Source organism: Ambystoma mexicanum, chromosome 4p (genome assembly GCF_040938575.1).
Source record: "Ambystoma mexicanum isolate Mex_15411 chromosome 4p, UKY_AmexF1_1, whole genome shotgun sequence".
In the NCBI taxonomy this organism is placed as follows: domain Eukaryota; kingdom Metazoa; phylum Chordata; class Amphibia; order Caudata; family Ambystomatidae; genus Ambystoma; species Ambystoma mexicanum.
Window position 1 is genome coordinate 1256747635 of NC_090927.1, and position 13794 is coordinate 1256761428.

General features: G+C 47.1%; 1 protein-coding gene across 2 annotated transcripts in view; it reads left to right on the forward strand.

The window, feature by feature from the left end:
- Window positions 1–13794, forward strand: part of NUP133 (nucleoporin 133) — a 1444728-nt gene that overhangs the window by 508496 nt on the left and 922438 nt on the right. For both annotated transcript variants that reach the window (XM_069606929.1, XM_069606930.1), the window contains 2 exons: window positions 8120–8214; window positions 8304–8528. In XM_069606929.1, the coding sequence (XP_069463030.1) occupies window positions 8120–8214; window positions 8304–8528 (320 nt within the window). The remainder of the gene's footprint in view (window positions 1–8119; window positions 8215–8303; window positions 8529–13794) is intronic.

A 13794-nucleotide genomic window follows, 5' to 3' on the forward strand; every position in this document is an offset into this window, starting at 1 on the left:
TATTGGCAGTTCACCTAGCCCGAGAGAAGAACACGGTGGCGGACGCTCTGAGCATGCAGAACAGTCTCCCACGAGTGGGAAATAGCTCAGGAAGTCCTTCAAGAGATCTTCACCCTTTGGAGAACCACTCAAGTGGATCTGTTTGCGACGAGTGTTAATCGGAAGTGCGAACTGTACTGCGCCAGAGAATTTCCCCCAAGAGGAGCTCTAGGAGACGCATTTCTGGTGGACTGGGAGTTTCCACTCTTATACGCGTTTCCTCCAGTCCCCGTTATTCCTCACGTGTGATCAGGAGGTTGAAAAAATTCGGGAAACACATGATCCTAATTGCCCTGGATTGGCCAGGGGGACATGGTACCCGTACCTTCTGGACATGTCCATCTGCCCTCCAATGCGTCTTCCACAAAGAGAGGACCTTCTCTCGTGAGAAGAGGGTTGGGTTCTCCATCCGGAGGTCAACACATCGGCCTTCATGCATGGTTTCTGAGAGGCTGAGGTAAAAGGATTGGGACCTCTCGGATGACGCAATGGAGATTTTTATTTCGGGCAGAATTCCAGCGACAAAGTTGTTTGTACCCCTGCCGTTGGAACACATTCTGCAGCTGGTGCAGGGACAAGAATGTGGACCCTTTGCTATGCAAAACACCAGAGGTGTTCTCCTTTCTACTGTACTTAGCCAATCTGGGGCTCCAGATTGGGACCATTCAAGGTTATTAGGCGGCACTATCCATCTTCAAGCGCTCGTCTGAGCAAACTTCGTATTTTAAGATACCTTTGGTGATACAATTTCTTAAGGGACTCACTAATGTGTCCCCTCCATGTCCCTTTCAGGTTCCCTTTTGGGCCCTTAATCTGGTGTCAACATTTCATATATGTGCACCATTTGAATCACTCCATTCACGTCCGTTAAGGTTACTAACTTTCAAGACCATCTTGTTGGTAGCACTAACTTCCGCCCCTAGAGTGAGTTGCAGGAACTATCCTCTAAACCATCATTTACAGTATTTCACAAGGACAAGGTTGTTCTGAGGGTTAACCCTTCATTTCTAACTAAGGTCATTTCAGATTTTCATTTAGGACAAAAAGATTGTGTTAACCAATTTCTATCCTCCAACTCATCCTGGCAAGGAGGAGGAGAGGTTGCACAGGCTCAATCCACGTAGGGCTCTGAGCTTCTACATTTCAAGTTTGTCACAACTTTGTCTGGATGACCAACTATTCATAGTTTATACGAGTCATAGACTGGGTTAGGCTGTAACAAAGCAGACCTTATCCAGATGGATTATTCTAGCTATTTCTGAATGCTACAGGCTGGCGGGCAAGGATGCTCCAGAAGGATTGAGGGCACATTCCACTAGGGGCATAGCTAGTTCTTCTGCTTTGCAAAATGGTGTTCCTATTAAAAACTTTTATTAGGCAGCTACATGGTCTACAATACACACTTTCACTAAGCATTACTGCCTTGATTCTACCTTAAGTCAGGATAGAAGCTTTGGAAAAGTTGTCCTCCATTATGTTCATTGATGACAACATTCTTACTCGCTCCACCAAAACAAACACTGCTTTGGCAGTCTATCAAAGATGAGGAATACAGTTGCGCAGTGGAGGGGTGCAGACGTGAGCTTCCATATCTCCCGCATAGCCGCGCACATCCTGTATTTATATCCTGTTTCCCTGGCATAAAGACTCTAAAAACCACAGCCCCGTATGGCGGAACACCAGGGCAACAGACCACTGCAAGCCCGGGGGAATTCGCAGCAGGAAACCCTGCGAAACGACCGCCAGCAGGTCAAAGCAGCATTCTGCGCCATTTTGGATTCGGCCCGGCGCATCACTAGTGCCGTGGCCGACTGCTTTGCTATCACCGACCTGACATCGGGTGCCTCCCCTGCCCCCACCGCCCCAGGTGTGCCATGGGCCTGCGCCGAAACAGTAACAGGGCATTTCCCCCACCAGGACCATGGCCAGCCCACCCCGGCCAGGCGCAGCAGCGAAGCAGGAGGCAGCATTAACTTCCACATGCCTGCCCCCGAGGCCATTTAGACTAAAGAAATCCTGGAAACCCACCGGCCATGGGCCGAGTGAAGAACGCAGAGCCATCTGGACACTGATGCCCACATTGCGCAGAAACTGGGAGAGGCTGAGCATGCAGCACCATGGTTAAAGACAAAGCTAGGAAGACTGGACTACAGTGCAAGATGGACCAATATACAGTAGGGGGTTCCCAACACCTCACGACTAGCGCCACAGGGACAGTAGCTACGGTCGGAGAGACACAAGACCCCCCAATCTCGAGACCTAATGGGAGCCGTAGGGGAATCTAGGTCCTCCATGGACGAGAAAAAATCGACGGCCTCTCATCTAAGGTATCCTTTCTCAGGCAAGACATGCGGAACATGGCCCAGAGAGTCGGAGAGGCAGAACAGCGCATTTCAAACTGTGAGGACGCAATTAAGAAAATGGAGAAACAACTGTCGGTGGTCACCCAGAAGCTCATACAACTTGAAAACAAGGCAGAAGACCGTGAAGGAAGAGCAAGGCGCAACAATATTCGGATCCTTGGGGAGCATGAAAAGAAAGAGGGGCCCAGCATGGGGCTCTTCTTGGAAAAATGACTAACTGAGCTCTTCGCCCCGAATAAACATTCCAAATTCTTCTCTGTGGAAAGGGCACCCAGGATGCCGGCGGGTCACTCCATGCCAGGTCACCCCCCGCCGCACCACAAATGCACGACTTCTAAACTACTGAGACCGAGATGCCCTGCTGCAAATGGTGCAAGCCACTGGCCCCATCACGTATAATGGCTATCGGATCGGATTCTTTCCAGACTATACCAGAGATGTCCAGGGAGCACGCCAATGTTTGGAGTCGGTTAAAAGGAGGATGCACTTGCTTGGCATGAAGTACGTTCTTTTCTTCCCTGCTCAACTCGGTCTACCCTGAGGGAACTGCATCTTTTCCATAACCCGAAGGAGGCCTGGTCATGGCTTGAATTAAATGTCATCTCATCGCCTGGGCACCAGCCACCGAAGGGACGACCCAGACAAGAGCCAGACCCGGGTAGCTCTCCAACTCTGCCCGACTCACAGGAAGCAGACTAAACAGTGCAGTTAGAGCCCACGCCCGGGGGACAGGGTAACAAATGACTTGGAGGGGGCGGGGGGCCCAACAATACCGGCAAGCACTACCGCAAAGGCATTTAGGGGTAAACAAGTTTAGCGGCTACGGAGCGGGAATGGAGGGCCACACGAAGAGCAACAGCTGGCACCCCGCAGTTGGTTGACTTGGTTCTCTAGCACCCATTTGGTGCGGGGTTAGAGCGACAGGTGCTTCAGGTTGGGGAGGAGTACAGGTTGGGATATGGGCAATGTTGGTCAACCGTTGTTTGCCTGTTTTGGGTTCATTTCTGGTTCACAAGATACGCAGCGCATGAGAAAGAGCATAAGATTCTTCAGGTCGGGCGCTGGGGGGGGTACAGGGAGGGAAACGGGAATGTGTTGCATCATGATTGGGGAAATACTACCGTGGGAAGAGTTTCAGGTATTTTTCCTTATGGTCTGGTGTATTGGTCGCAAAGCCTGGCGGAGAGGTAGTACACTGGTTTGCTGTAGAGGGATGCCCATGTCCGGCAACCACGAGAACCATGTGGATATGGATGCCACACAGGGCTCCCCTGGAGAAAGGACAACCGGGGGTCCGGGTACCCGCCCAACGCCCCCATGAGAGCTCCCTAGATTCCAGGGCAACTCTAACCCTGTTGACAAGGAATGTCAATGGACTGGGTTCCAGCATCAAACACAAACTGGTATTCAAGTTCCTCAATAGGCACTCACCTGAGATCGCCTTCCTTAAAGAGACACACCTGGTCGGTACGGACTGCAGGTTTTTCAAAAGATCCAATTATGCAATGGCTTTTCACACTGGATTCTCAAGAGGGGCGTTGATTCTCCTACATAAAAGGGTCCCATTCCAGTTGTGGGTGTGGGGAGGAAAGCCAAGCGGATCCGAGAGGTCGATTCGTGGTTGTCACGAACTCCTAAACGACCTTCATGCAGCTATGCTGGCTAAGCAAGCATATTCACGGCTGCTAGGGAGAGATTTTAATGAGGTAATGGAGGTGGGTAGAGACAGATGTCACAAGGGCAACAGAAACTCTGGTCTCCCGACCAAATTGAAATCCTTTGCGACAGCGTTTGGGTTGGTGGACGCGTGGAGGACGCTACACGTGACTGAATCTGGGTTCTCGTTTTTTTCTAATACACATGTCCCTATCCCGGGTCGACTACTTCGTCCTACAAGACATGGCACATAGACTTGTGACCGCCGCGTATCTTGCCTGGGGCATTTCGGACCACTCTCCCTTCCTTATTGTGCTGAAGAATGGGCACACCAAATCTAATTCTGCTTGGCGCCTAAACACATACTACCTCGGTGATCGAAGGGCTTGCCCAAAAAACAGTGGAATATTTCTCCCTAAATAAGGGCTGTGTCGACAGCCCGATCACGTTGGGGGAAGCTCTATCCCTGGTGTCGGCCTACCGCCGACAACACACCCGGGAAATAAGGGAGGCAGAGGAACGGGCATCTAGGGCAGAAGAACTGTTCCTTGTATCAGGGTCCCAAGCTTCACGCGAGGCCCTGATCACAGCACAGGAGGTTCTAAGAAATACAGGGCTGTATAATGCCAGGACAGCCCACTGGGTAGTACGCAGCCAGATACATGAAACAGGTGACAATGCCAGGAAGACCCTGGCTTGGTTGGAGAGGAGAGACGTGCGGGCAATACGGGAGACTGGAGGGAAGTTGCTAACTTAGGATTCTGAGATCGTAGAGGCATTTGCCTCCCTCTATGAACATCTCTACTCCCCCACCACCCCAGGCGATGACAGAGGAAATAGATGGCCCACACGACTTCGATTCAATCATGATCCCCAGGCTCTCAGAACAACAGACACATAAACTCAAAACCGAGATCACAGAGGAGGAGGTGGCAGCTGCACTGACCTAAATCCAGTCTGAGAAAACCCTGGGACCAAACGGCTTCCCGGTGGGAGCCTGGAAATGTCTTGGAGAACCAATAATGGGTCACATGCACTGTATGTTCTTACGCAGTCGAGAGGAAGGGCGGCTCCCCAGGACCTTAGGAGGGCAGCAATTGTGTTGATCCCTAAACCTAGGAAATCGCCTGAATTCTGAGCCCTCCTATAGGCTAATATCACTCATTAATGGGGAAACCAAGGTCCTTGCCAGGGTCTTAGCCAATAGACTGTTAGGAGTCATGCATTCCCTGTGCACCCAGATCAATGTGGATTCATGCCATCTAGATCCACCCGGATGAACCCACAAAGGGTACAGCTTGCTATAGGTCAGGCCCCCACGATAACTGACCCACTCGCACTCTTGGCCGGAGACTTCGAAAAAGCTTTCAACTAGTCGGGATGGGTGACCTTGTGGGACATCATGGGCTTTATGGGATTCGGGCAAAACTTTGTCTTGGGTCAGGTTACTATATGATTTCCCCCGAGGCAGTGGTATGGGTAAATGGGGCTTCGTCCAGGACCTTGACACTATGGCGGGGAACCAGGCAGGTCTGCCCCTTCTCCCCCCTGCTATTTACAATTGCCATAGAACCGCTCGCGATTAAAGTTAGGGCGACATGAGTGGACGGGATTCACGTGGCCATGGGGAGGGGAAGACAGAGTCTCGCTCTAGGCGGACGACCTACTTATTTACATGAGCAATCCGAAAACCTCTTGCCCGATCGTGCCGAATATCATCATGGAGTACCAGAAATTCTGTGGACAGAAAACGGTTATATTTCCCCTTCAGGGTGGAAACGAGACAATTCCACGGCATTGCCCATACTCCGTCTTGTTCAGGAGCTTTGAATATCTGGGCATCCATGTAAGCCCCAATGCGGACGACTTCCTACATCTTAACCTACAACCAGTGATGGACAGATTCAGTACTGATGTGGTCCACTGGCAATCCCTCCCACTGACATTGATTGGCAAAGCAGCCCTTTTTAAAATGCTGAATCTCCTGAGAACTCTGTCCTTCAGAACCCCCCCCCCCCATCCCTAAAACAATCTTCACACCAGTGGATGGCATCCTTTAGGGACTTCTATTGGGGGTGGGAAACAACCCTGCATAGCTCACAAAACCCTGCAATGCTCAGTCCGTGAAGGGGTAATAGGTCTACCCTGTCTCTGCACTTCTTAGAGGGCAACACAACTGGGAGTGGTGAACGACTGGCTTCATGGTGATACTGGGCTGCCACATATAGGGGGAGAGACTAGGAACATGGGAACAAACACACCCATACAAGTATTATACGGAACAGAAAAGGAGACGGCAGATATGCCAAGGTTGACGCAACACATCCGACAAACCTGGATAGTGGCCCGCCATCATATTGGGTGGGGTGGGCGAACAACACTGGACCAACCCCTATGGAACAACATGCATATTCCCGAAGTTCTAAAAATTGGTCACTTTGCAAACTGGGAGGAGCATGGGATATGCACCCTCGTTGATGTGGTGTAGGAGGGGCGCCTCTTTGCATTTGGGGCTTTGCAGGGAAGGTTTGCACTTCCCACCAGAGAACACTACAGACACCTAAAACTATCACATGCCACTCACGTGCAGTTCACCACGCTAGCTGAGGTCCCAAAATGCTCCCCCCCCTAGAAGCCAATATTCTTCATGGCAAAATCCTGACAAAGGTCACAGGTCACATGCACACTCTACCAGGTACTTATCGCTTTTGGAGCCCAAGAACTCTCCCGGCTGCGTCTAAAATGGGAGAAGGAAGTGGGCCTGTTGGAATTTGAGGAATGGGTAGAAGCGCTCATGTTCCCACGAGACACAGGAATAGATGCCAGGCTCTGCTTAATACAATACAAAATACTGCATCAGGCCTACTACTCACGCACAGCGATGGCAAGGTGGGGGGGTTGCAGACAATGGCGTCGGTTTGAGATGTCAGAGGCTAGAGGGTACCTTCTTCCACATGGTGTGGAGGTGCAATATAATGCAGGCCTTTTGGCGGAAAAGCATCTGCAGGATCTCTGGTGTAATGGGGTCCTCAATGCCGCAAGACTCAAAGCTAGTACTACTGGGAATCTGGGGGCAATTGGAATTCACCACACATGAAGCCATTCCTGGCAGTGGCTTTGGGACTGGCAAAGAGACTTACTGCTGCTGTGTGGGGCTCGGCCGACAGACACAGCTTCAGCCGCTGGGTCAATGAAGTGGACAGATGTGCATCCCTAGAGAAACAGATTTATAATGCCTGGGGTTGCCCTGGGAAGTTTCAGAAGGTCTGGGGGAAATGAATAGGAACGGTGTGAACACTCTACACTGGATCGCCTGGGGTGCCGGACACACTATGTACTGGATGCGCAGTAACCGGAGGCACTCGACCTCCGGCTAACCTGAGCCATGCATACATGTATTCCTCATTTCGTCCTATAACCTTTGTTGTGCTGTACTTATGCTATGTGACATTTGTTGTTTTGTTTTGTTCTCTCCTTTTATTGTAAAACAATTAGCAGAGATATAAAAAAAGAGGAATACGTTGGAGGACACAATCCATTTGAAGAACAAGTTACTTACTCCTAGGAACGTTCTTTTGACTGGATGTTCCTCCCGCGTATTCCTCATCACCCTCCCAGCCTACCCCTCAGTAGAATATCCCTTGCTATTGCAGCTTTCGTTCCTTCAGAGCCTAGTACGGTCAAACCTGTGTTAATGCGGGTAGTTCTACTTAAGAATGACACAAAAAACAGAACTGAAGCCAACGGGCGCTGCACGTGCTATATTAGCCTTCGATGACATGAGTCTACATCGACGCACATCGCTCTCTGCCACAAATAAATTTCAGTTGAAGCTGGATATTGGAGATATCCAAGATGAGGAATACGTGGGAGGACCATCCAGTTGAAAGAACGGTACCAGGGATAAGTAACTTGTTCATCTCAAGAAGATGACTCTGTCAAAGCAGAATTAATGAGAAAGATCCTTACCAAGAGAGTTATTTGTTAATCTGTTTTTTTTCCACAGGCCAATATAGCGGCGCATTGATTTTTAATGGCTCTTCATTTCCATTTTTCTGCAGAAGCAGCAGGATTCAGTAATACATCCTTAATACTTCTACATCAACTGGAGGATAAAATGAAAGCGCATTCGTTATTCATGGATTTTATTCACAAGGTCCACCTTCCACGTTTTTTTGTGCAGTTATTACTCAGTTTAAATGTTCCCTGCGGACCCCTTTTTAATTTAATTTTCAATTTTACTAGGTGGGTCTGTTCGATCGTCTTGGGACATATTCTGTAAGGGGCATGCCAATGGCAACACGCTTGTTGATTTGTGAACATGCAGAAAAACTGTCCGCAGCCATTGTTCTCAAGAACCACCACTCCAAACTTCCTATGTTGGTGAATGCTGCCATAATGATAGCATTGGATAAAAAACAGAGTCCCGTTCCACAAAATCTCACCCCTGCCGACGTCTTCTTCAGAGAGGTAAAGTAGCATTGTATTATCATTTTCCAAGATACCTCTGACACAATACTTGTTATATTGGTTGGGATTTTTAATTTTTGTTTTGATTGACAGTGTGGTTCACGAAGTGTACACCTTTGAAGATACCATAAATCTTTGTATTTAGGAACTTTGTTTTTGTGTGCTTTGTATACATGTTTGAATCTCAGAAAGGAATGGTGGTCTGTGACATGGTATCCACTTTCTGTTGCTCCACGCTGTATGCCTTTACGATCACTGTTATATCATTATCTTTAGCAAGTCTAATGTGGATACATTTGGTACATTTCCTTGGGATGATCTTGGTATTGTTTTTTGTGCTAGGATTTGCCTGAAAATTGAAAATGTATGTGTTGAGATGAATTCTCAGAATCCACCGTATGGACAAATTGAGAGACGACCCTATTCTGATCAACAGGGACAAGCACTGAGGGCTAGCCAAACTCTGTCTGGATAGTGTGAATGAACAGCAAGACTTAGACTTAGGAGGGCGGGCTAGTGGTGAAGGATTCAGTTAAGCACACACAGCACTCTTAATACATTTACTTACCTGTGGTTTTTAAGTGATAAGAATGTATCTAAGGGTTAAATAACTATTTTTATATATTCTGCCTCTGATAAGAGCACTCACTTTTAAAATACAATTAGAAATAGTTTTCACAGTACTGTAAGTGTAGTAAAGTAAGTGAATAAAGAATAGCACCCGGGAATAATCAAAAAGGCTGACAATAAAGGAGTCAGCAGACACCATACGAAACCTTAGAATTAAAGTGATATTCTTTAAAAGTCCTTCCCTAGCCAGAAAAGCTGGGGGTCTAGTGCTCAGTGCTCCAGATAGGATTTTGGATTGAAGCTATTTTACTCCAAATGTTTAGAATTGGAGTGTAAATCCAATTTCAAGAGAGTAAAAATGATTTTCCTTCTTCGCAAGGGAGTAAAAAGTGTCTGACAACTAACCAATTTGTGCGTAACTTTAAAACTTTGGTCGAGAGTGACAAAACAGCTATATTTCAAAGTGGTTCTAAATCATTTATTGCACCTGTGGAAAACATTTTCCCCACACAAGAACCTTGCAGGTGCAAACTACCCAGCTTCATCTTCATACTTGGGCACAAACTCTGCTAAGGGCTACTACAGATGCCCGCTAGTTACATCGGGTGATTCATAAATCAAGTCCCCCCCACTCTACCAACATCACTTCTCTGCCTCTCGGGCCTACTGTTGCTGCCTGGCACTACGTGCTTGACAGCCACTCCATGTTTTTGCTCCATCTCTCCTTCCCTTTGCTACTTTGTTTCCCATGCCTTCCACTCTTAAGTGTTGAGATGACACATTTTGCGGTCCGTTTCTGTCACTCTGCCTCTCCCATCTCTGCATTCTATTGTTGCCTTTTCCCTCCTATATCTCGCTGTATTGGTTGATATAACTCCTCTTCCTCTCTCATGGCATTACTCTGTTTATATCTGTTTTTCTCATTTTCTCGGTTGTTGGTGATACTCCATTTGAATATCTTTCTTGCACTTTGTTTTACGTTATTGGCCTGCTCTTCTCTAGTCTTGCTTTTCTATTTCCTTTTCTCCCCATCTGCTCTTGATCTGTTTTATTTTACTGTCTCAAAATGTCTCTTTTGCTTTGCTTCTATCCCGCCCTTCCATTGTGTGTTTGTCCTACTATTAACTCTGTTTCCCTTCTCACTTTCTTTGTTTCCCTATCATGTAGCTCATTACTCTTTCTTCCTGTTGCTCGAATTCCTGTTTTGGATTGTTTAGTATGTTCTCTGTCCCTTCGCCCCCTACCCCACCTTTGTTCTTCTGTATTGCTTAGGTTCAGAGTTGCTGATAAATTAGGCTAGTTTGCCTAAATATATAGCAGTCATGTTGAGAGGTACAGGTACAGTCTGTGCCACTGAAGATATAACAGCAGTGCTTGTACTTGTATCCATTATACCTGCTTGCGGTGGGTTGTCAGAAAGGGAGTTAAAGTTCAGACCACATGCCTAGCTATGCAATAGGTGTGCTTTTTTGATGAAAAGAAAAAAGTATGGAATGCCCATGCTACTGCAACTGCGCAGCCTCTATTAAAGCCAAGTAAGCAGATTTTCAGACCTTGCTTAATACAATTTTCATTTTACACAATACTACCTCTGTCCTAAAGCAAAGTGAAAAGCATGCTCATGATTCAAGATGCTTTAGCACTGTAACCGACAAAATGCAGTCCGTTGAACAAAGTGAACAAAACACAAATTCCCTTTTACATTACTCAGAAAGTATTATCTTGATAGAATCATTAACAGAGGAGAGTGTTAAAAAAATTAAACACACCAGGACTCATCCCAGTTGCTTCTTCGATTACTAAAGTAAAGAGTGGATTTGCAAGCTGCTGCTAGCCAGGCTGTTACCAGTGAGCACCATGATTTATGGGGGTGCTGCCATAAATAGCCTGTAAGTGGTACACAAGGAAGAATTAAAAGGGCCATATTGACATGATTTCTGTGTGTAAAGAGGCCTGATGCACACCTTATCCGGAGGGCTGCTAGTGCCTTAAGATTGATAGGTTTCACTAAAAGCCAATTCGGGAGGGATTGAGTCTCTTTGAGAAAGTTAGTGTTGACTTGAGCCAGAAAGTAATTTAAGTGTTTAAAAGTTCAATAAAAATAAGAGGAAAGTCTTTAAAAGACCCTCTCCAATCCAACCAATTTAGAGAAGACTCGAGGGGGTGGGGGGAGGGGGGAGATACCGGACCAAAACACCACCATTAATGGCTAGGCAACGGAGAGATTGGGCCAGGACTTTAGGCCCATTCAACCGTTTAGACAAGGGGGGCAAAACCGGTATGTTTACTCACCCCTGTACTCTAATTCTCTCGGGGACCACCATGGGAGTTCTTGAAATCACCAGGCCTTCTGAAATCATGCCTTGGGTTTCATTGGAGGAGGTTTTTTTGGGTCTGGCTAGTTCACGGTTCCAGGCTACGAGGGTCCAGTTCTCGATACTGGACACCCCAGCACACCCAAGTACTGGACCACTTCTCCAACAACCTCAGAGGACTCCCAGGCTTTGATGCAGGCAGCGGGCAAGGATGGCCATTGGAGAAAATGGCAGAAGGCAACCATTGTGATTGAAACAAACTGGCCCTACAAGGCCATCCTTCGTGGAGGAGAGCTGCAACTTCATAGAAATTCTTCTTCTTCCATAAGCTTAGTATCTGCAGAGTTCTGAGGTTTAGCTTAGAACGGTGACCGTTGCATCAAAGTAGCCCAGCAGGATTCCAGAACTCTTCAGAGTGCTTCCAATGGGTGGATCTGCGAGCAGATGTCAGGTCTGGTTGTTTCCACTGGTCCAAGGGTCGAAGCATTGATGAAGATCTTAAGTCGATCTGCAGAAAGACAGTGCTTCACTGGGCAAGTGAAGAAATAGCTTCTGCCGGTCTTCCCATTACAGCTCTAGGTCTTCAGTGGGCTGCTTTCCTTCATAGGGTTCTTTGCTCCAGTGATTATATGCAGAAGGTCTGCAGGAGAACCCCTCTTATACAGAATCTGGACTGGGGTTGCCTCATCCCATCAATGGCAAGGATCTACATTAAAACTTTCCTGGGGCTAGCCAATCCTGGACAGCCTCAGGCCACTGCATCTGCCTAGCAACAGACATTCCTGGCATGGATGTGGACTGGCTCCTGACAAACCCAGACCCCAAATCCTCCCACACATGCACAGATCTCACATTTGCACAGGAAAGCTGAAGCTTTCCCCACAATTGGCCTTATGTATGGAAAATGGTGGCAACTCCAGGGCAGGAAACATTTAAACCTATGAGATGGCCATAGGACAGGCGAACATCCTACTCCACAGCCATTTTAGAATATATGTTACTCTAAATGGCATTAAGCAATGCAATGCAAAAGTGCACAATAATATCCAAAAGAAAACCATACACAAGTATTCAATGCCACCAGCCAATCCTGGACACACTATGCAAAGACAAAGTTCTAGTGACTGTCTCTCCCGAACTTCACAGAAGGCGTTGTATGCAGGTAGAACATAACATATTTTACTATGGAGAACAGAGTTCTGCACTGATGGCAAAAGGGACTGATCATTGCCCCCAAAACAGGATCCTAGCATGGTATGTGAAGCAAAAATGGTTCACTTAACTCCAAGCCAGGGAAGCTTCACCCCAACAGTAAAAAGTAGGGACTCGCATTGAGGTCTATGGAGGGAAAGCAACAAAAGGAAAACCTTTCCTAAAACAATATTCAGAGTATTTTCCGATATCCCATGTTTAGAGGTGTCACCACCTGAGTTGTTGAAAGGGGCCTCTGTATAATGGCTGACTCCAGGTAGGTGTAGATGCGTAGTCAAGGATATACTCTCTAGAGGATCTGTGTGTGAAAAAAGAGGGGCTAGCTACAAAATATTGGATTGTCTACAGAGTGAATTTCTGAAAAATTACGCTTTATGTAGCTTTGCCATTAGATGTGAGGAGTCCTTGGAGGCAGTAACTTTTGTTCATTACAAAAGTAATATAGAACCCCCCCCTGCTATAGAACAGGGAGTCTTGATCCTATTAAAGACGCAGAAGCGAGAATTATGCTTCAACTTCCTTTATTCTGCTCTTCACAGCAGATTTAAATCTTTATATTTCCTTTCATTTTTTTCTTCAGAACACAACCAAACCAAAACTACATACCCCATGAACCCCAGAGTCTCTGGTAGTCCCTTACTCTGTTTCCTTTCTCTGGGTGCCGCTAGCCACTTTCTGACCAGGTCCTTTCCTCTTCTTTTGATGCCCTCCAACTGATATCTGGCAAACAAAACGCCAAAACACATTACTGCAGCCCACTAGCTAAGCCAGACTGGAAACTCATCCAGACAAAATTCCTAGTCATGTGTCGGCCACTCCATCAATGACCACTCGACACCCTCGCTCTCTGGCGCTCAACCCGCCTTCTGGTAATCACCTGCCAAACAAATGCATTAGGGAGGGTTCTAAGACACATTGTACAAAAACTTAGCTGACCTACATCCTCACAGTACATATAATACATTACTTGTGTCAATGGGTGGGATAATGTTTGCCTCTGTGTCTTTAATAGAATCAAGACTCCCTGCGCTATAGCAGGGTTAATCTTTATTTAATGGATTGCCTTTCTCCCAAAGATTCATCATCAGGTAGATATGCTCTTCCAGCTCAGGTGCCCAGAAAAACTTTGACAGAAGACTTGGTGGACCTCGACTCGGCACTAGATCGTC